Source organism: Melospiza melodia, chromosome 28, assembly GCF_035770615.1.
Source record: "Melospiza melodia melodia isolate bMelMel2 chromosome 28, bMelMel2.pri, whole genome shotgun sequence".
NCBI classification, from domain to species: Eukaryota; Metazoa; Chordata; class Aves; order Passeriformes; family Passerellidae; genus Melospiza; species Melospiza melodia.
In genome coordinates, this window is record NC_086221.1 from 1947153 (window position 1) to 1969031 (window position 21879).

At 61.1% G+C, this 21879-nt stretch overlaps 2 protein-coding genes across 2 annotated transcripts; both read right to left on the reverse strand.

The window, feature by feature from the left end:
- Positions 1-461: 461 nt before the first annotated feature.
- Positions 462-7845, reverse strand: SARS1 (seryl-tRNA synthetase 1). Its single transcript, XM_063177751.1, has 11 exons — positions 7658-7845; positions 5552-5622; positions 5312-5392; positions 4612-4770; positions 4011-4154; positions 3713-3868; positions 2735-2956; positions 2194-2323; positions 1199-1356; positions 983-1112; positions 462-908 (listed from the first exon to the last, which is right to left on the reverse strand). The coding sequence occupies exons 1-11, from the start codon at positions 7791-7793 to the stop codon at positions 754-756; spliced, it is 1542 nt and encodes a 513-aa protein (XP_063033821.1). The 5' UTR covers positions 7794-7845; the 3' UTR covers positions 462-753.
- ELAPOR1 (endosome-lysosome associated apoptosis and autophagy regulator 1) lies at positions 5552-21665 on the reverse strand. The gene is made up of 23 exons (XM_063177750.1): positions 21514-21665; positions 19305-19425; positions 18122-18314; positions 16913-17060; positions 16303-16383; positions 15949-16054; positions 15722-15871; positions 15278-15366; positions 15028-15205; positions 14302-14430; positions 14129-14219; positions 13943-14048; positions 13728-13865; positions 13371-13625; positions 12582-12755; positions 11228-11393; positions 10486-10582; positions 10309-10410; positions 9622-9748; positions 9376-9554; positions 9130-9295; positions 8679-8931; positions 5552-5622 (listed from the first exon to the last, which is right to left on the reverse strand). The coding sequence occupies exons 1-22, from the start codon at positions 21610-21612 to the stop codon at positions 8863-8865; spliced, it is 2964 nt and encodes a 987-aa protein (XP_063033820.1). The 5' UTR covers positions 21613-21665; the 3' UTR covers positions 5552-5622; positions 8679-8862.
- Between the last annotated feature and the right edge of the window lie 214 nt (positions 21666-21879).

Here is a 21879-nt window from a genome sequence, read left to right on the forward strand (position 1 = left end):
GGGTCCGACGGGTACCGGGGAGGGGCCCCCCCGCGCCGGGGAGGCGCTTGGAGCGCCGAACCCCCCCGCCTCCGCCGGGGGCTCCGGTGACTCACTGGGCCGCTCCCCGCCGGTTCCACCCGACAGCCGAGGCCTGCCGGGGGTTTCCCACGCAAAGCAGCGGGCGGCAGCCAGGCCTCCCTGCATGGCGACGGAAGGGGGCAAAGGGGGCAACCCTCCCGTGTATCACCCCACCCCGGAGCGGGGGGCGAGCAGCAGCTGAGGCTGAGGCTGGGGGCCCTCGGCCCCACTTAGCATCACAAAGGAGCTTTGTCTGGGGCTTTGTGTGGGGCTGGCAGGAGGGAGGGAGAACGGGGAGGAGGGAGGTGCGGGGGGGAGGGGAAGGGTGGTGTGCAACGGAGACACCTCCCCGGGCTGGACCCCCCCCATTCTTTCCTCGGAAGCCCCCAAGAACACACAGCTCAGCAGCTCTTGGCTTTATTTTGGACGGAGGAGGGTCATGTTACATGGGCACGGGGGTCCCCAGCACCACTCAGCATGAGGGGGACACAGGGGAATCGCAGCCCGACTCAGCAGGGTAAGGGGGACACACAGGGAGAGGGCAGCGCCCTGACAGTGTCAGTTCTTTGTGGAGCAGGGGGGACAGACGGTGACTCCCCTCCAAGCAAAGACGATGATGAAGGGCACAGCCTGGCAATGAAGGTGAGATGACTTGGGAGGCCCTCAAAGTCCTTGGGGTGCAGGGGGACACCCTCAGACCTCCATGTTCTTCATCTGCTCCTCCAGCACCTGATCGCGTCCCCCCCCTGCCTTCTTCTTGCCCCCTCCTTCCTGCTGCTTCTTCTGCTTCTTGGAGAGCTCCTGCTCAATGGGTGCCGGCCTGGTGAATGGAATCAGCTCCCGCAGGTCTGGGGGGACAAGGGATCACTGTCACCCTCCCCGCCAAGAAGCAGGGGATGGGGAAGGCACAGGGGCATGTTACCTGGAGGCATGAAGTTTTGGAGCTTTTCAGGGATGCGGATGCCCTCAGGGGTCTGGTGGTTCTCCAGGATGGCGCAGATGGTGCGGGTGGTAGCGCACATGGTGGCATTCAGCATGTGCACAAACTCTACCTGTGGTAGGGGGACACAGGGGACACCTGTGACATGGGGAAAGCACAGGAACACAGGAAGAACTCTCCTATGCCCACTAGCCTCACCTTGTCCATCATCTTCTTTGTCTGGCCATAGCGGATGCGCAGGCGCCGGGCCTGGTAGTCAGTGCAGTTGGAACAGGAGACAAGCTCACGGAAGGCGCCAGAGCCAGGGAACCAAGCCTCCAGATCCAGTTTTTTGCTGGCTGCATGGTTCAGGGAGCCTGGAGAGGGAACAGTGCTGAGTGGGGGGCTCCCACTGCCATCCTGGATTTTCCTGTCCTGGGGCAGAGTGTAGGGTGAAGCCTCCAAAGTCATTCCAGCAGCTTGGTGCCAATCCACCATGGATTTCTGCTCTGCCATAGTGATGTGGGGTTACGTCTCAGCCATGAAAATGTGGGGTACCCACTTGGCCACAGGGTCAACAAGCCACATGCTGTTTGGTCATGGGAACATGGGGGTGTAGGAGTCCTGCCCAGACACAGAGATGGGGAACTCCTGCTCAGCCACAGGACACTGGGTTCCTGCTGTGCCATGGGGATATGGGGATCCCACTTACTCACAGGAATGTGGGCGCCTCTCTCAGCTTTGTGGATGTGAGATTCCCACTCAGCTATGGGAACATGGGCTTCGCACTTGACTATGGGGATGTAGGATTATGCCATAGGGATCTGGGATTCCTGCTTGGACGCAGGAATGAGGGATTTCTGCTCAACAGTGGGGATGTGGGGTTCTTGCTCTGCCAATGGGATAAAGGGGATAAAGCTCAGCCACGGGGAGCTTTTAAACCAGATCTTTTTCCTGTGAGCATTTCCAGGAGGAGCTGGGACACTCCAACTGTCCCTCTGGAAGGGACAGCAGGGACAATCCATCACAGCAGTTTTCACACCCATTCCCACGGACCCAGATCAAGGCTGAGGATTCCACAGAAAGCAAAATGTCCCCTTCCCTTCTCTTCCTCTGTCTCAGGCTGGGGACAGCAATGAGCCAGAGGCAAGAAATTGCCATGCAGGAAGCAGGTCAGGGCCCCCCTCAACCCCCCGTGGCACAGGAGCCCCTACCTGAGACGATGTTGACGATGTGATAGGGAATCCCGAGGGACTGGTAGAATTCCTCAGCTGTGGCCATCATCTCCTCAAATATCTCCCAGGATTTGTTGTCATGGGGGGAGGAGTAGACGAACTGCTCAATCTGCAGGAAAAGGAATTCCACAGTGACACCAGGTATAGCTCCAATTCCCACAGGAACCCCACGGTACAGCCTGAATTCCTACTGCAACCCCACAGTGATACCCAGTACACCCCAAATTCCCACTGGAAACCTGCAGTGACACTAAGTATAGCCGAAGTTCCCATCAGAACCCCACAGTGACACCAGGTACACCCTGAATTCCCACTGGAACCCCACAGTGACATGGGGTATACACCCCAACTTCCTGGGGTGTATACCACGGTGACAATGGGTACACCCTGAATTCCTGCCGGGTATGCTGCAGTGGCACCAGATACACCATGAATTTCCACTGGAACATACTGAATTCCCACTGGAACCCCACAGCAACCCTCAGTACATCCCACACTCCTCCCGGGACCGCTCCTTCACCTTCTCAAACTGGTGGACGCGGAAGATGCCGCGGGTGTCCCGGCCGTGGGACCCCACCTCCTGGCGGAAGCAGGTGCTGAGCCCCGCGTACTTGAGGGGCAGGTCCTCCGGCCGCAGCCACTCGTCGCGGTGCAGGGCGGCGATCGGCTGCTCGGACGTGGCGATCAGGTACTTCTCATCGATGGAACTGTCCTCCGCCCGCTCACTGCCCTTCCCAATCACCTGCAGGGGACATGAGCCACCAGCCTTCTTCTAGCTGCTCTTGCACCTCCAGAGACCAGCAGGGAGGTTTTCCAGCACCAGACGGTTTAGGAATTCATCACAGGGGGAGTTTGTTGGTCGTTCAAAGGGGCTGATGGCAGGGACGAGTCACCTGTATCACCCGTGGAGATGGACTCCAGAGATGAGCCACCTCCTTGTCACATCATCACCATCACAAGCCACCTCCTTGTCACCTATGTCACCCATGGAGATGGCCCCCAGAGCATGTCATCTCCTTGTCACTGCACTGCCATCATGTGTCACCTGTTCAAATGGATCCCAAAGATGAGCCACCTCATCACCATCATGTGGCACCCATAAACATGGACCCTAGAGATAAGCTACATCCTTGTCACCACACGTCACCAATGGAGATGGACAGATGGACTCGGGAGACCAGCCATCTCCTTGTCACTTCATGGCCATCACAGTGTGTCACCCATGGAGATGGACCCAAGATGAGCCACCTCCTTGTTACTGCAGTGTCACCCACGGAGGTGTTTCCCACAGAGGTGGACCCCCAAGACAAGCCATCTCCCTGTCACATCATCACCATCACAACGTGGAGATGGATCCCACAGAGAGGGGAAGGAACCACTACTACCATTGTTGCCACCACCACAAGCTTGCCAGGGCAGAGGGGACCCTGCTGCCTCCCTCTCCACAGTCCCATTGGGGTGCTTGCTTCCAAGTCCCAAATCTGGAGTGATCCCTTACCTTGTAAAGCTCCTCGTCAAACTGGCTGAGCTGGGCCACCTCCTGCATCACCTCCTTGCGCATGAAGAAGGGGGTGTACACCGGGGTGTACCCCCGGGCACGGAGGCTCTGCAGCGCATACTGGATCAGCGCCTGCTCCAGAAACACCAGTGGGCCCTGGGAACAAGGGTCACACACACACTCAGCTGGGCCACTCCTTGCTCAGAGGGTCCATCATCAACCCCAGGGGAGGAGAACCCAAGGCCCTTGCTCCTCCTCGTTCCTCTGAACCCAATCATTCCGGGGTCACAGCTCTCACCTTAAGGAAGTAGCCACGGCTGCCAGCCACCACAGCGCCCTTCTCCCCCTCATAGCCATCCACCATCACCACCAGATCCACATGAGAATACTTCTTCCTGCAGCTGCAGTCACCCCACACCCGCTCCACCTTGTTGTCCACATCCTGCAGGAACAGGAACCCGGAGAAAAGAGAAGCAGGAGCCTGTCACCTCCTCAGTGCCCTGGAATGCTGTGACACCAGCCCCTGAACCACACTGGGCCCACTTTGGGAGCTCAAACTCCAGCCTGTAGCTTATTGTGCAGCCACTTGGCAGCAAGCCTGCCCCAGTTGTGCTCCCTCTGCAAAAATATTCCCATGGGATGAATGGAGGCAGCAGAGGGAGACCCTGTCCTCACCACAGTAAGTGCCTTTCCCATGAATTCCCCCAACAATGGTGTGCCCAGTGTTGTCTGAGCTGCTCTTTGTCTGATCCCGGTGGGAAATGCTGGCTTGTCATGCAGATTTCCCTCACCCGCCCACCCAGACAGGCTTGGGGGATCCCCTGCTGGGAGCCCCCTGCTTCCCACTGTGAGCTTCCTAGCCCCTCTGACCCAGCCCCACCTCCCTTCCCGTGTCCCACCTCGTCGTTGCTAATGGGCACAGAGGGGTGGAGGAGGTTCCCAATCTCCCGGAGGCTCTCAAAGCGTTCAGCCTCCAGCCGCAGGCGCTCGGAGTCACACTCCAGGATGGCCTCATCAATGAGCAGCCGAATTTTCTTTATCTGGGATACCTGGAGACACTGCAGAGAGACCTCTGGATGAGGTGGGGGAGAGAGAAGACCACTGGGAAGAGGGTCCTGTTCATCCAGCACAGGGAATCCTGGGCCCAGCATGGTGAATTCTGGACCATCCACATATTCTGGAGTGGGTCCCTGGGCTGGACACACTCAAGAACAGCCTGAAAGGATAAAGGGGTGACAAGCTGGAATCTGGAAGGCCTGAGCTGCTCCCGTGGCAGCCAGCATTGCATCCATTAACCAGAGTGACTATCAAACTGGGAAGGAAGTAGGCAGGGAGGGACACACTGAGGACACAGAAGGACTGAGGCTGCTCAAATTCCCAGGGATCAGCCCTTGACTGACACAGGGGTGATGCTGGGGAGACCAAGGACACTGAGGAAGAGTCACTTATTGGTGGTGTGGGAATGAGAGATAAAGGATCCTCCCAGCTGGGGAAACAGGCCCCCCTCATTTGGCACTTTAGGCCACCAATTTGGGCAATTCCAGGCAAAGCTCTGGACAAACTGTAGGCACAGTGGAGGGAGTTGGGGGTCTCACTCACCCCCAGGACATCAGCCGTGAGTTCATCCAGGTTCTGTGCACTCTCTGGTACAGATTCATCCGTCCCTACTGGCTCCTTTTTCTGCAGCAAGAGGAAAAAGGAACCTCAAGAGAGTTAAAAATTCCAGTGGGAAAACATCCCTCAGTGACACAAGGGAGAGACTGGAGGGCTGGGAGAAGGAGAGATGTCACCAGTTGGTGATGTCCCACCTCAAGGTGACCCAGGGCACTCGTGTCCTACCTTCATCTTGTCCCCAATGGTTTTGCTGCACAGGTTCTTCAGCTTGTTCAGGTTGTCGGCACGAAACCTGCCTGGAAAGGAAGGCAGGGGCTGTCACCTGGACTGAGAGAAGGGCTGGGGCCCCCATCTGGTTCAGAGAGGTGATATGGAGCCCCCATGGGAGCAGCAGGGGGGATGGCAGTTCCCAGAATATCCACAGGCACCATCCCTGGGGTTTTTGGAAGGACAGAGGTTGATCGTGTGGAGCAGAGCTGCAAGGAGTAGGGATGTCACTGGAAAACACCTGGAGTGACATTGCACTGGGACCTCCATGACAGGCTGGAAACCCCCATGATGTGCTGGAACCCCGCTGGGATGGGACACCCCAACTCCAAGATGAGAACCCTACACTGGGAATCCCTGTGCTGGGCTAGGACCCCCACAGTAGGATAGGACCTCCACACTGGGACCCCCATGAGGGGATGAGGTCCCCCACACTGGGGTGAAAGTCCCATGCCCGGCTGGGAACAATGTACTGGAATGGGATCCCCATCCCATGCTAGGATCCCCCACATTGGGCTGTGACCCCCATGCTGGACTGGGAACACCACCCTGCCACAATGGGAATCCCTCCACCAGGATGGGACCCTCCACATCAGTATAGGATCTCCATACTTCACTTGGACCCCCCAGTGCTGGGCTAGGACCCCCACACCAGGATGAGATCCCTCTCACGCTGCACTGGGACACCCATGCCAGGATAACATCCCTCCCTCCACAGGCTCAGAGCCTCCCGTGCTGGGACCTCCCTGTTAGGATGAGACCCCCGCATTGTGCTGGGACCCCACCTTGTGATGAGACACCTCCCTCAGCGGAATGGGATTGCTAAGGACTGAGCAGACCCTGGGATCTGAGGCCACAATAACGAGATTCAGGGGGTGTTGGATGAGGGGAGCATGGATGTTCCCCCTTTGTGAGCCCAGGGCTGGTAAGGGCAGAGCCCAGGACCCGGGGCAGCTCAAACTGGGGGCACCTACGCTGAGAACGCGCCACCCCAATCAGCAGGAGGGATCAGTCCCAGGGGATCCAGAACCAGGGAACACCAACAGGACACAGCACGGGCTCCACGCACCGGCGCCGCGGGATTGCATCAGCCAGCACGACCCGCCAGCCTGCCTCACCCTGCAGGCACCCGCCATTCTCCAGCACCGCCGTCCTGGGGACACGGAGCCCGCGGGAAGGGGGCTGGGAAGGGGGTGACCCCTTGGACATCAGGGCAAACGCATTAAAGAGGAGCCCCAAGCGCCGCTTTCATTCCGCAGCAATGGAATGCTGGGGGGCCCTAGGAAAGGCGGGGTTCGGGGGTACCCACTCCTCCTGCCGCTCTCCAACTCCTCCCCACATCCGGCACCCACTGACGGAGCTGGATGCGCTTCCCGCTGCCCCATATCCCGCCGGGAGCTACGAGGAGGGGGCTCCTGCCCCCCACCCCCCCAAGCCGCCCAGGTGTGGGTGTACCCCAAATCTGGGGGTGGCACTGTCTAGGATTCCCCCCGCCCAGCTGCATCCTGCGGCAATGCAGGGAGCGGATCCCTGGGGATCGCAATGGGACGGGATCCAAGTCCGGGCCAAGGGGAACCTGGGATCTGCCTCCCAGCCTGGCAGGACAGAAGGCGGGTCTAGTGGGAGAATTTCTCCCACCTCAACCCCTGGAATTAGGGACGAGGGGGATCCGCCCAGGGACAGGCCCTCGGTCTCTGCCGCGACCTACCCACAGGATCCAGTCCCACAGGGCAGTGATCCACCGAGGTGATCCCCGAGGGTTGGGGATGAATACACAAACAGCTGGGGAGGATGGGAAAGACCTCCCGAAAGGTCACCCCATCGAGGAGGTTCGGGGATCAGCGTGGGGGCCGCTTCCAGCTCCTCGGGAGGGAGAGAGGGACCCTTAGGGGATCCCTCATCCCCGAGGAGGGGAAATGGTGGGGAGTTCCTACCACCTGCGGAGCGGTCACCAGGCTGACGGGGTGGGTGGAAAGGCACCGGGAAGCGGAGATACGCCCGCGTGTGACAAGGGGGTCCCCCAGCCCGGAGGTTGCCTCCCCTCACCCACCCACCCCCACGTACACCTCCGCCAGGCGCCGTCCGCTCGCACCAGCGCATCCACCAGCCCGGGGTCCTTGAAGCGCTTGCGCTGCATGTCCCGCACCATGGCGGGGTCTCCGCCCTTGTCGGCGCGGAACAGGTCCAGGTCCAGCACCATGACGGGTGATGGCGGCGGCGGCACCGGGAGCGCCGGCGGGGACAGCTGCTCCGCGCGCGTGCGCGGAAGGGGCGTGGCCGCGGCCGTGGGGCGGGGGGCAGCAGCGCCCCTCGGTGGCCGGGAGGAGGAGCAGCAGGGCGGGCGGGCGGGGCACGGGGGCGATGGGGAGGGGCCCGAGCAGCCCTGACCCCCGTGAGGGACTTCCGGCGGGCCGGCAGGCCCGGGCAGAGCGGCCGGACGGGGGTATCGGGAAGTGTTGAGAGGGTTTGGGGACGATATGGCGCGGTCTGGAGGGGCCCGAGCGGTCCGAGCATCCTTGAGCCCCCCCGCCAGAGGGGTCTCCGCCCTCGCACCCCGAGGATTCCTGGGGTTCCTCAGCCACATCGCAGGCATACTGGTGGGCTCTGCGGATCTCCCACCCCAGGACACCTCGCACCCCTCTGCTCTTGGGGCTCCCAAAAGCCACCCCATGCCTCTCTACAGCGCCCCATGGCACGACTGTGGCCGTCCACGTCACCCCATGTCACCCCACTGTCCCCTCCCTGGGGGTCCCGGCGGGGTTCTGGTGCCTTCACCCATTTGGGGGACCCTACAGCACTTCCCCCATGAGGAGGCGTGCAGATAGAAGTCAAAGTTCCGCTGCTCCCTCACCCCACCCCTAGGTACCCACTCCCACGCCTGTGACACCCTGCGGACACCCCCACATCCTCACCCCACCCATTTTTGATGCCCACGCTCAATTCCCCGCATCCCTTAGGCGTGTCCCCCCGCCCCCGTGTGCGCACACACATGGAGCCCTTATACAAACCCCACTCCTGTATTTGGCATTTTTAGGTGCTTGGGATGGGGAGGACACGGTGGGGGTACGAGTGGGGACACACGTACAAAAGCCGTAACGAGGCTCCGGTCCGAAGCGGGTCCCTAAGGCCACGTTGGGGGCGCAGGGGATGGGCCGTGGGTACCCCCCCTTCCCTTCACAGCTGTCCGGGGCCGGGGTGTCCGTGGGTGCCCCTCCGGCCCGTCACAGCTCCCGGGAGGGCTCCGGGATGCGAGGGTGCCCCCCGTCCTCTTACAGCTCGCGATCGGTGCTGCTGGATGAGGTCTTGAGCGGGACCGAGTCGAATCCATCCGGCATCCGCTGTGGGGTAGGGAAACTGAGGCCCGGAGCCCCCGGCGTGGGGAACTGAGGCACAGAACCCCCCTTGGAGTGGGGAAACTGAGGGCCGGAGCACTCCCGGGGTGGGGAATTGAGGCATGGACCATCCTCAAATCCCACCCCCACCACTTTTGCGGTGGCTGCTCCAGGGTTGTTTCCGCCGCCCACCCCACCCCTCACCTTGGCCGTCAGGGCTTTAAGTTTTCCAAAAAGTGACATTTCGGTGGCAAAGAGCAGCTCGTCCTCCGCGTCCTCCCCCTCCATGATGGCGCAGCTATCGGGCGACGTCGCGTCGGTCTCCCGGGCCGCCGCGTCCATCACCAGCTTGGAATATTTGTATTCCAACCTGGGAACGCAGGCGGTGCCATCACCTCCCCGTGACAGTGCTAGCCCCCGTGTCCCCAAAACCCGCCGCCAATTGCTCACTTTTGAGTCTTTTTCCAGAAATAAGCGGCGAGGGCGGCCAGCAAGACGGCCACGCCCGTCCCAGTGGAAATTCCCACTTTTAGCCAAAAATCCACGCTCCGGCACGCCTGGATCACCTGCGGCGGCAGGCCGTCTCCGCCGTGGCACAGCCGGGGCTCCCGCCACACGTAGGTGGTTTTCTGATGGGGGGAAAGGGGGCTCAGGGGCCGCAGGAGCCGCTGCCCAGCCCGGGGCACGGGGCGGTACCTGAACGCCGCCGATGCAGGCGCCGACGATGGGGCGGTGGTGGGAGCTGGAGCAGCGGGGACATCCCTCGGCCGTCACCCACAGGAAATGGAAGGTGCAGCCGTCGCAGGTGCCCTCGGGGCATTTGCTGGGGAGGGACAAAAAGGGGGGGCTCAGGTGACGGAGACACTCCAAAGTGGGGATTACAGCTAAGGTGACACCCCAGGGTCGGGACAGCATGACAGCAGTGTCCCCAAAGTGAAGCGCTCCAAAGTATCTACCGATGACAGCAGGGGATCTTGGAGGTTCCCAAACCTCCCCCGGGAACTCCTTTGTATCACTGCCAACCTGAGTACACGCAGGGCGCCCGTGACACAGCCGGGATGACACCTCAGGGTGAGGGAATCTGACGCCATGTCAGTGTCGTCCCCAGAGCAAAGCACCTCAAGGGACATGCCCACCCATGACAGCAGGAGATGTTTTGGGTCACTTTGGGAGACCCCTAAGCCCCCCTTGGTGTCCCCAGTGTCCCACCGCCCCACCCCCCCCACCTGGGAACAGCCAGGGTGACGCCTCAAAGTGAGGGACACTGACACTGTGAGTATGGTGTCTCCAAAGCAAACCACCCCAGGGATATGCCCAACCCTGACAGCAGGAGATGCTGTTCACCCAAAACCCCCCTCGGGGTTCCCCGTGTCCCCTCCCCACCTCGGGACAGCCAGGGTGCCAATGCCGACACGCAGGGGGTCACAGCGTAGGCGGATGGTGGTGGCCCGGCCACCACTGCAGGGCTGTGTCATGTCGTTGGACCTGCCAGGGGACATGGGGGGTCAGGAGGACAGTGGGGTACAGTGTGGGTGTCAACCCCCTGTCACCTGCCTGCACCTGAAGAAGAAGATGATGTCAGGCAGGTCAGGGTGGCTGGGGGGGAAGAGCTCTGGGGGAGACACGATGCCGTCCAGCACGGAGCTGGTGGTGACACCTGCAGGGAGAGAGGGGTGTCTCCAGTCCCACTGGGGTGTGTTCCAGTCCCAGTGTCCTAGTGCCACCAGAGGGTCCCAGTCCTACTAGGGTGTCCCAGTGCCACCAGGATATCCCAATCCCAACAGGGTGTCCCAGTGTCAGTGTCCCAGTCCCACCAGCATGTCTCAAGTCACACCATGGTGTCCCAGTCCCACTGGGGTTGTCGGTGACATATACCAGTGACAATGTCCCAATCCCAAAAAAGGTGCTCTGTAGTGTCCCAATCCCACCAGGGTGTATTTCAGTCCCATTGGGGTGTCCCCGTGGCACCAAGGTATGCCAGCGCTGCTGAAATGTCCTAGTGCCAGTGTCCTAGTCCCAGCAGAGTGCCCCAATCCCACCAGGGTATCCCACTCTCAGTGTCACTGGGATGTCCTGGTCCTTGTGCCACCAGGCTGTCCTAGTCTCAACAAGGTGTCCCACTCTCAGTGCTGCAAGGTTGTTCCAGTTCCTGTCCCACACATGCGTCCCAGTCCCCCTGAGGAGTCCCAGTGTTGGTGTGCCAGTGCCACCAAGATGTTCCAGTGTCTGTCCTGCCCATGTGTCTCAGCGACCTCGGGGTGTCCCGGTGCCCCAGGGGTGTCCCCCCTCCCTCCCTGCTCACCCAGCAGGTGGTCACCCAGGCTGACAGGCTGAGAAGACACAGCTGCGCGGGCACCGGTGACATCGGAGGGCACCAGAATGGCCTGACACACATAAGAGGTGACCACCCGGGCAGGGCCCCCCAGACCCGCCGTCACATTGTCAGCACATGAGGCCATTTTCCTGCCCTGTGGGGACATACAGGACACACGTGTGTGGAGTGAGACTGTGTGTACAAGGGACTAGCATTTGTGTGTGCAGGGCCATAGGTGTACAGGTGTGGCTGCACAAGTGCCCATACGTGTTTACATGAGTGTTCACATGTGTCTGCACAACTGTGCAGCTGTGTTTGTGTGACTGTGCACAAGTGATTGCGCAAGTGGGCGGGTGTGTATGTGCAAGTGTGACAGTATGTACACCTGTATTTGCACACCTGCATGTGGGAATGTGTGTTTGCATACACGTCCTTGTGTTTGCATGACTACGAGAACATATGCACATGTGTGTCTGTGTCTGCCCACCTGCATGCCCCATTCCGTCTGTGTGCCCAGGTGTGTGCCCGTGTTCGCCCATGCACATGCCCATGTGTGCATGTGTATTTGTGAGCCCTCCTGCCCATGTGTGCCCACCTGTGTTCCTGTGCCCACCCTCCTGAGTACCCACCCATTGTGCCCATCTTTGCACTCGTGCTTGTGCCCACCCACTTGTGTGCCCACCTGTGTGCTCGTGTTTGTACTCATGTGCCTGTGAGTGCACACACCCCCTGTGTGCTCGTGTTTGTACCCACGTGCCTGTGAGTGCACACACACCCCCTGTGTGCTCGTGTTTGTACCCATGTGCCTGTGAGTGCACACACCCTGTGTGCTCGTGTTTGTACCCATGTGCCTGTGAGTGCACACACCCCCTGTGCTCGTGTTTGTACTCATGTGCCTGTGAGTGCACACACACCCCCTGTGTGCTCGTGTTTGTGCTCATGTGCCTGTGAGTGCACACACACCCTGTGTGCTCGTGTTTGTGCCCATGTGCCTGTGAGTGCACACACACCCCCTGTGTGCTCGTGTTTGTACCCATGTGCCTGTGAGTGCACACACCCCCTGTGTGCTCGTGTTTGCCCTTGTGTTCCTATGACCACCCCCCCATGAGCCCAGTTGTGTTCCCATACATTCATGCATGATCCTCTGCTCTCCTGTGTGTGCCCTTGTGTGCCTTCCCAGGTGTGTTCCCATGTCTGCCATGCATATTTCCATGGCCTCCTGCCCATGTGTGCCTACTCTCCTGAGTGCCCACCCACGTGCCTGTGTTTGCACTCGTGTGCCTGTGCCCACCCCTGGGTGTGCTCCCATGTGTGCACACGTGTTTGCCCACACGTCTCTCACCTGGTGCCCACAGAGGCTCAGGCGGAAGTGATGGCTGTAGCGCAGCCCTTTGGGGGTGAAGCCGGGCCCTGTGCCCACCCCAGCACCTTGGCCCAGCGACGGGAACTCGAAGTGCAGCATCCGGCCTGGCAGTGCCAGTGCCAGGCTGCAGTTGTTGTAGCATAGCGATCGCAGCTGGGAACAGGGACAGGGAGCTCAGGAATGGCCATGCCACCCACTGGGGACACCCTTGTGGGGGACTCTGGGGAGCTGGCACCACCCCTGAGAGACAGCAGGGCCATAGTGGCACCCACCAGGGTCACTCACTGCCACCCACCAGTGTCAGATACTGTCACCCATCTGGAATGGCTGGGAGGGGCTGGTGTCATCTCTCTGGGGACAGCTGGGGGACTGGCATTACCCACCCAGGATTAGACATTGTCACCCACCTTGCCATCCACCCAGGATTGCCACAGGGTTGGTGTCACCTCCCTGGAGATGGCCAAGGGGGGCAGGCATCACCCACTCTGGGTTAAATAGTCACCCACACTGCCACCCATCCTGTCATCCACCCAGAATGGCTGTAAGGGGCTGGTGTCACCTTCATGGGGACACAGTGTCATGCACCCAGGATGACTGGGGGAGGCTCGTGTCACCCACCCGTGATGGTGTCACCCTCCTGGTGCTAGCCAGTGCCACCATCTGGGACATCCTGGCTCTGGGGGAGGCTGGTGTCACTCCTCTGGGGCCCACTGGCATCACCCATGGGGACATTTATGGACACTTGGACCCCCTGCCATCCCCAGTCACCTGGTTGCTGCGTGTGCCAGGGCCACAGGGGTGGCAGGTGGGCGTCCCGTCGGAGGGGTGGCCCCGCAGGTAGGTGCCAGGCGGGCAGGGCTGGCAGGTGCCCGAGCTGGGGTCCACAGCACTGCCAGGGGAACACGGGGCACAGGACCCAGTGGGCTGGGGGGCACAGCGGCGGCAGAAGGAGGCCACCCCCCCCTGCACATTGGTGACGTTGATGCTGTACAGCTTGGCCACATCACTGGTGAACCGCCGGCCCTGGCACCGAGAGCACCATCACCATCTGCCCCCCACCCTCCCCCAGATCCCCCAAAGTGGGGGCCCTCCAGCCCTCTCAAAGCAGGGCCCCCTGTCCCTCACCGCCTCGTGGTAGGGGGTGCGCTGGAAGGCCCAAGTGAAGCTCATGGTCGCGTTCTTCTCCACCAGGTAGGTGTAGGATTGTTTCCCTGTGGAGCCTGTCCATGTCTCCACCGGAGTGTTGGTGTGTGAGTTGACACCCTGTGGGGACGGTGGAGGTGGCACCACCCAAGTTCACTGTGCCCCCCCCGCCCAAACTGCTGTGTCTCCCCACTCACCACCATAAAGTAGAGCTCACAGCCAACGCTGCAGAGCGTCTCGAAAACGAAGGTGATCCTGGCCACCTCCCTGCTCTCTGTGTCCTCTAGCACTGGGCTTGGAGGGCTGGGGACAGTGTGGGCACACTGCTAGCTCTGCTCCATGGCTGTGTCCCCCCTGCTCCCTGGTGGTGGCCCCCACCTCACCTGAAGCCAGGGACCACCAGCGTGAGGATCATGAAGTCGCTGTCAGAGGCTCCAGCTGCCGTGTAAATGTAGTCCCCAGCTACCTCCCAGCCTGCAGGGGTGCAGTGACACTCAGAGAGGTCCCTGGCCGTGCCCCAGCCAGGGACAGGGAAGGGACAGCCCTCTGGCACTACCTGCAATGCCCTTGTACTCGAAGTTGATGCCGCTGAGCACGGTGGTCTCCATGTTGGGGGGCAGCACGTTCCACCACTTGTACTCCAAGCCCAGCACTGGCTCAGTGCCCTCTGGGCAACTGAGACAGGCTGGGGAGAGAAGGCAACAGCCCTGCACAGGGGTGGCACCCACCTCCCCCTCTGTCAGCTTGGTGTGCCCTGCTTACCCCTTGAGGCCAGTGATGGGGACAAGAGGGGACAGCCCTGCACTAGAGTGGTACCACATTACCCTCCCTGCAGCTTGGGATGACCTGGTAACCACCTCTTGGGGACAATGGTGGAGACAGGAGAGGACAGCTCTGTACTGAGATGGCACCCATCTTCCTAGGCAGCTCCAGGGATCCCAGTTACTTACTGGGGACAATAACTGGGATGTTCTTACTGGATACATAGGGACAGCCCTGCACCAAGGTGGTACCACTTTTCTCTCTGTCAGCTTTGGGTGCCTTGGTCACCACTTTGGAACAATGATGGGAACAGGATGGGACAACCCTGCACTGAGGTGGCACTCACGTCCCCCTGGTAGCCCCAGAGACCCCAGTTATTCCTTGGGGACAGTGGTGGGGGTGCCTTATTGGAGCCATGGGGACAGGAGGGGACAACCCTGCACAGGAGTGGCATCCACCTTCCCCCAGCAGCTCAGGCTGCCCCAGTCACGCCCTGGGGACAATGACGGGGCCACCTTACCGGAGCCGTTGGAATAGAAGCCATAGGGACAGGGCTGGCAGGTGCTGCTGTTGCCTTTGGCGAAGCCAGGGTTGCAGGGGGGGCATCGTGTCTTGACCCCCGAGGATGGCAGCCGGGTCGCCTGCGGCAGCTCCTCACTGCAGATCTTGGGCTCTGCCCACTTGTACATCAGCTGGGTCTGCCGGGGCAGCGGGTGAGCTGGGGGGGACACGGGGGACAGGGGGCCCACCCCGGGCTGCCCCTGCGTTACCTCCCCACGGGCGTCGCAGGCCGTGTGCGTGTAGAAGAAATCCTTGTCCGTGCAGGGCGGGCGTGGCTTGCAGGACCCCGAGCCGGGCTCTGCCGAGGGGGAGCACGGCGGGTGAGCCAGCACAGCCCGGGGACCCCAGCGCTGCTCCCACCACGCGGGGTGTCCTTGTCTTCCCTCCCAGCCAAGTGGTGCTCCCTACTTCCCACATCATCTCTCCCTCCCCCAGGGCCACTCCTGCAGTGCAGATTGCGGGGACAAAGGGACCCCTAAGGGTGTCCCCCCTCACCAGCGTAGGTGTCAGGTTTGTCAGGGGTGCCAACACCGTCGCCACCAGGGGATGTCAGGTCACACCTGCTCCCCAGATCACCCCTTCCCTTCCCTTCCCAGGGTCAAATACTAGAGGGACAGCTCTGGGCGGGGGGAGCCCCGGGTGTTCCCTCTCACCGGCGTAGGTGTCAGGGTCGCAGGGCTGGCAGGCGGTGGCCCCTTTGCCAGAGAAGGTGTCAGCGGGACAGGGCTGGCAGGCGGCTGAGCCGGCAGCGGGGGCGAAGGTGCCGGGCTTGCAGGGGAAGCACTCCGAAGTGAAGGCCACCCCTGAGAGCGGGAGGAGTCTCAGGCAGCGGGGACGGGGGTGCACGACCCCCGAGACCCTCCTTCCTGCCCCCACCCACCTGTAATGCCGATGTTCCTCACCAGCACCGGTTTCGGCACCTTGGACCAGACGGAGAAGGCGGTGGTCCGCCAGTACAGCACGTTGTTCCCACGGCTCAGCTCCACCTGGGAGAAGGATCCCATGGGATTGGGTAATCCCACTGCCAGGGATGGGTTTGGCACCATGGGTGGGGGATCCCGCTGCCGAGGAGGGGGCGGCCACCAGTGGAGGGGGGTGTGCGGCAACCCCGTCTGTCCCCACCCATCGCCCCCTCCTCAGCCTCGTGGAGCATCTTCGTCCCACGGGGGGACAAGAAACGCCGGGGCAGCGCCGAGGGACCTCCCCCCAGTGTCACCTCCCGCCGAACACTCACGCTGTGGAATTCCCAGCCCTTCTCTGTTGTCCGCATCCAGCGGGACTCCTCCACCGTGGGCTGGCACTGGTCGTTCTGCACCTGCAGGGAGAGTGTCAGGGACCCCATGTTCACAGGGAACCCTGCATGTCCCCATGGACACACCCCCATGCTCCCAGGGACCCTCCATATTCCTAGAAACCCCTCCTCATGTCTCCGTGAACCACTGCCATATCCCATGGGGCTCCCCTCATGTCACCAGGGACCCCTCCATGTCTGCAAGGATCCCCATGATGTTCCCAGGGACCCCTCCCATATATCCAGGGTCCCCTTCCCCATGTCCCCAGAGACCCCTGTCACATCCACCAGAGATCCTGCCATGTCCCCTGAGACGCACATCATGTTCTCAGGGACTCCTTCCACGTCTCCAGGGACCCCTGAGGAGTCTCCACAGACCCACTCAGGTCACAAGGGACCTCTCCCATGTACCTAGGGACCCTTAATGCCATCTAGGACCCTCTCCCATATCCCCATGGACCCCTCCATGTACCAAGAGACCCCTCCCATGCCCCCAAGGACCCTCCCATGTCCCCAGAGACCCATATCCTCCACCCCTGTCCCCGTCACCTACGAAGAATTCGAAGACGATGCTGCTGTCAGGGTAGATGTACTCGAAGGTGACAGTCCCCGACTGTTTGAGGCTCACAGCATACATGAGGGTGGCTGTGCATTCATCTGTGTTGGAGGCCACGTAGTCCCCCAGTGGCACCCACGTTGACCTGGGGCAAGTGGTATATCCTGTCACAACACTTGGCAGGCAGGACAAGGATTGTAGGGACAGCTAGGAGGGTACCCAGGAAGCAGGGGAGAAATGGGGGGCACAGGGCTTGGGCACATCTTAGGGACATGGCAAGGGCTAGCCACATCTCCCTCGGGAGAATCCCCCGGCTCTCTGAGAGCCGTGTGCAGTGTGGACTGCAAGGAGAAGAGGATGGGGTCCCCCTGTTCTGGGAATGTGGCTGGATGAGGAACACACTACTGGGAGTAGGCAATGCATAAGAGGGGCATCAATGGAGCAGCGTGGTGGTGCCAGTAAAACTGAGGGCTTGGTGGTTGTTGGTAAATCTGGGAGGGTTTCTTGGTTGTTGGTACAACTGGGAAGGCTCAGTGGTGTGGTACAACCAGGAGGGTTTGGTGGCTGTTGGTATTTGTTGTATACCAGTGGCTGCTGGTACAACCAGTTGGTGGGAAATTCAGTGGCAGCGGAACAACTGGGAGTGCTTGGCAGCTGCTGGTGCAACTGAGAGGCCTTGGTGGCTGTGGTGCACGTAAGAAGGTTTTGTGGCTGCTGGTGGGATGTTTAACGGCTGTGCAACAACTGCAAGGGTCTGGTGGCTGGCAGCACAACCAAAAGAGCTCAGGGGTTGCTAGTGAGAATCAAAGGACTGTAGCAGAAAAGGCTCTCGCTGGTGGCACGGGGGTGTGAGGACCCCCATGGGTCCTTTAGAGACCCTTATAGGAGCTCTGGGGACCTCCATGGGTGCTCTGTTCCCAAGGAATATTGATGTGGAAGTCCCATGGGGTTGGGGTCCTGCCACTTCTGGGGAATGGGGGATGCTGCTAGGTGTTCCCCTGCTGTGACCAGGGTGCCCCTGTAATGCCCTGCTGGTGTCACCTCCCAGGGCAGGATGACAGAAGGGTGTCGGGGCAACTGGATGCACAGGGGCGCTATGGATGCACAGGGGTGTCACACCCACCCTGCTCCCTGTGCCCCCCGCACCCAGTGCTGACAGGCCAGGTGCCCGTGTGCTGGCGTCACAGCAGTGACACCGTGACTCACGCGGTGCAGTTCTCTGCCGCATCACCAAAGCCGTCATCCACCTCCAGGTTGGTGGCCACGTTGGCGAAGCCATGGGGCACCTCGTCCCACTCATCGAAGCGGACGCCAGTGCCCAGCGAGTAGGTGCCCGCAGCGCAGGGCCGGCACGTCTGCGTCTGCATCTCCAGGAACTCACCCGCCTTGCAGGAGAATGCTGCCAATGGAGACGGGGGCACAGGGCATGGATGGTCACTCCCAATCCTCCTGGTGCCGCTACAGCCTCATCACCCTCAGCTCTGCATTTCCAAGTGCTCCAACTGTTGGAGGTGCTGGGATCCCCAATTCTTACCACTCCACAAAGGCAACCCTCCCATCCATGGGTTTTGGTACCTGATGCCCAGCTCTGCCCAATCCAGGCAGGATGTAACACTCTACCATGCAACCGGGGCACCTCCAGGCTTTGGGGGGCATGTGTTTGGGATTCCCATCCTGCTCATCCCTCCTGGTAAGTTTGTGTGAGGGGGATTCTCACCTTTCTCAGCCATCCTGGTGCATGTGTGTGTGGAGAGATTGCCATGGCTCTCATTCCGTTTGGTGACTGTGTGTGCGATTCCCCTCCCATCCTCGTGCATGTCTATGTATGATTTCCATCCCTCTTATCCTGTCCTAGTGCCCATGTGTGGGATTCCCATCCCATCCTATCCCATTATGTGTGTGGGATTTCTATCTCTCTCATCCCATTCAGCTGAGTGAGTGCTCATCTTGCTCATCCTGTCCTGGTGCATGTGTGGGATGAGGGGATTTCCATCCCAGTGTGTGAGATTCCCATTCCTCTCATCCCATTCCATCATTTTATGTGTGATTCCCATTCCTTGACTTAATGTGTGATTCCCATCCCATCCTATCTGTGTGTGCATGTGATTCCCATCTGTCTCATCCCATCCCAATGCCTGTGTGTGTGTGGTTCCCATCCCTCTCATCCCATCCCAGGGAGTTGCTGTGTGTGTGATTCCTATTCCATCCCATCCCAGTGCTTGTAGCTCTTCTACCATCCCACTGATCCCATTCCATCCTCCTGCCTGCACTGGAGCCAACAATGGCTGTGCTTGTCTCCCCACTCTCTCCCTCCCCTCGCCCTCATTTCCCATCCCTGCCATTCCCACCCCCCAGCCTAACCCCTAGCCATTCCTGGTGGCAATCTTACAGCATTCAGTGCCCCTGACAGGGTCAGGCAGGCCAGTGCAGAGTCCAGGTGTGTGTGGTACAGCCACCCTCCAGCGCGATCCTGAGCTGTCACAGGCTGTGTACTCGTAGTGGTACTCGGACTGCGGGAGACACAGAGGGAGCGTGCAGGGAGCTGTGCCCCGGGCTGCCCCTGCACCCTCTGCTCCCTGACAGGGGCTGGCCCTGGGCCCAGCAGTGCCTTCAAGGGATGGTTTTGAGTGAAGGTGTGGCAATGTCCTGTGGTGCCCAGGGCCTGGAGAGAGGGGCCTGAGAGGGCGTTCGGAGTGGGGGGATACTGGGGCAGGGGAGAGTTCAGTGTGGGGGGGGATCCTGGAAAATGGGGGTGGATCTGGGGGGGAGATGCTCTGGATTGAGGGGAGCTGGGGACCAGAGGGATGCTCAGAGTGGGGGAGCATTGTGGCAGGAGGAGGGGGGGGCAGTTTGAGAAGACGCTGGGAAATGGGGGTGCTGTGTGTGGGGGGATGATCTGGCTGGGGTTGCCCAGGAGCCTTGGAGCAGCAGCAGCAGCCCTGCACCCCTCCCTGGTGTGAAGGGGAACCCCTGCGCCCCCTCCATGCTCCTGGGATCACATGGCACTGTCCCGCCCCTTGGCACGGCTGTGACACACTTTGCTCATCAAACAGCTGTGGCACAACCCGGATCCAGCCGGGGAGCAGCCCGGGCACAGGGCGGGAGCACAGGGGGGACCAGGAGGAACCAGGAAGTGCTGGAGACAGCAGAGGCACCGTGACCCCCCCATCCTCCCACTGCACCGAGCTGGGACTGCCTTAAGGCCGGTGAGGAGACGCCAGGGACAGACGGCGTGGGCAGGGTGAAGGACACATCTGGTGGTGGTGTTGGGGTTTGGGGTACAAGGGGAGCTCCCCACCCCCCGCAGCAGCGCTGAGGTGTCAGAGCCAGTGCTGTGGCTTCAGTGCTCCCGGCGGCTGCTGGAGCGTGGCAGGTTGATGAGAAAACAACTGCTTTGATGTTCCCATCAGCTGGAAACACAGCAATGGGGGGGGGGGGGGGGGGATAAGAGGGGGATGGGGGGGTGTGAAGAGGAAAAAGGGATTGGAGAGGTAAAAGGGGGGTGGAGAAGGAAAACTGAGGACAGAGAGATGCCTGCAGCACCCCCTGCCCATGTACAGGCAGCGTGGAACCCCCCTGGCCCTGGGATGGGGACACGGAGAAAGGTCCCCACCACCCTGGGGGTACCCGGAGGGTCACTCCAACTTTCAGCAGCCCTGAACTACCACATTACTCTCAGTCCTGAGGGATTTCCTTGGGGAGAGGGCATTTTTTTTTCACTTCCTAAACTTTTCCATGTTTTCATTAAATCTACATAAATTGACCTAATTCAGCCCCAGGGTGGCTCTGGGGGTGGAGGGCACCCAAAACTGCCACTGTAACTCTGCTCTGGCCAGGGGAGGGAGAAGGGCTGTCCCTTGTGAAGGACAGGGGACACCTCCTCTGGGGGACTGATCGCTCCTGGGGCAGGTGCCAGCCCCAGTCTATTGTTTCCAGCTCTGGATCATGGAACACGGACAAAAATAATTGGATCAGAGAAAAAAAAAAAAATCCTGGCCCAGATTAAAAGCAGACGCGGGTCTGAGGAGGGGGGAGGAAAACTGGGGGGAGGGGGGCAATACAGACAACCCAGGGAGAGCATTTGGGGGTTCACCCGCTGTCCCCAAGGTGGACAGATGCTGGTGAGTGACAGTTTTTCTTCACAGAATACCATGTGCTGGACTGGGAATGACACGTGGCCGTTGGGATTGCCCCCCCCCTGCTCCTTGTCACCCCCCAGCAGCACTCAGGGAGACCCCAATGTGTCTGAGGGGTAGGGACTTAGGGACCATGATAGGGTGACACCAGTTGGGGTCCCAAAGGAGAGCGTCGGGCTCTGGCCGAGCCACTGGGAGCAAAGACTGCTCCCTGGGCCCCCAGGAGGTCGGCCACTCCCTCCCCCCTACAGGAGACACCCCATCCCCAGTGCCACCGGGATGCCCGACCCCCACCTGTCCCCTCCTTGTCCCCCCCATCTCATAGGGAGAGGCCTTCCCGTGCTCCGGGACTCCGTTTCATCGGTGTGCGGGGGGAATTTGGGGGTGGTTGCAGCGGGGCCGGTGTGTTACCGGTTGCCCACCCCCATCCTCCCCGCCCCCCGCCATTCCCGGTGCCGGTACCTCCTTGCAGACGTGTAGCTGCTCTCCGGTGCGTCCCGGTGACACGGTGACAGCCAGACACAGCGCCAGCGGCATCCACCGGGCTCCGGTACCGGCCATGGCGGCGGCAACGGCGGCGGCAACGGCGGCAGCTCGGCCGGTGCGAGCACCGGCGCCGCTGCCCCGCCCCCGCCAACGGCCCGGCCTCCGCGCACCTGCCGCTACCTGCCCCCGCCCCCGGGAACGGGAACAGGCACCGGGAACAGAACCCCCGGGAACGGCACCGGCATCGCCCCCGGGAACGGGAACAGGCACCGGGAACAGAACCCCCGGGAACGGCACCGGGCAGCACCTCCGAGAACGGGCACCGGGAACGGTGGGAATGGC

What these genes read in the sequence shown, in the direction of transcription:
- ELAPOR1 (XM_063177750.1), bottom strand. Translation starts at nt 21,612, where the DNA reads ATGGCCGGTACCGGAGCCCGGTGGATGCCGCTGGCGCTGTGTCTGGCT. An exon ending in GCGGCAGAGAACTGCACCGC is followed by an intron (nt 17,061 to 18,121) that starts GTGAGTCACGGT and finishes CACTTGCCCCAG; the next exon opens with GTCAACGTGGGTGCCACTGG. An exon ending in CCTGCATCGGCGGCGTTCAG is followed by an intron (nt 9,555 to 9,621) that starts GTACCGCCCCGT and finishes TCCCCCCATCAG; the next exon opens with AAAACCACCTACGTGTGGCG.
- SARS1 (XM_063177751.1), bottom strand. Translation starts at nt 7,793, where the DNA reads ATGGTGCTGGACCTGGACCTGTTCCGCGCCGACAAGGGCGGAGACCCC. An exon ending in GGACGGCGCCTGGCGGAGGT is followed by an intron (nt 5,623 to 7,657) that starts GTACGTGGGGGT and finishes CTTCCTTTCCAG; the next exon opens with GCAGGTTTCGTGCCGACAAC. An exon ending in TTGACGAGGAGCTTTACAAG is followed by an intron (nt 2,957 to 3,712) that starts GTAAGGGATCAC and finishes TGTCCCCTGCAG; the next exon opens with GTGATTGGGAAGGGCAGTGA.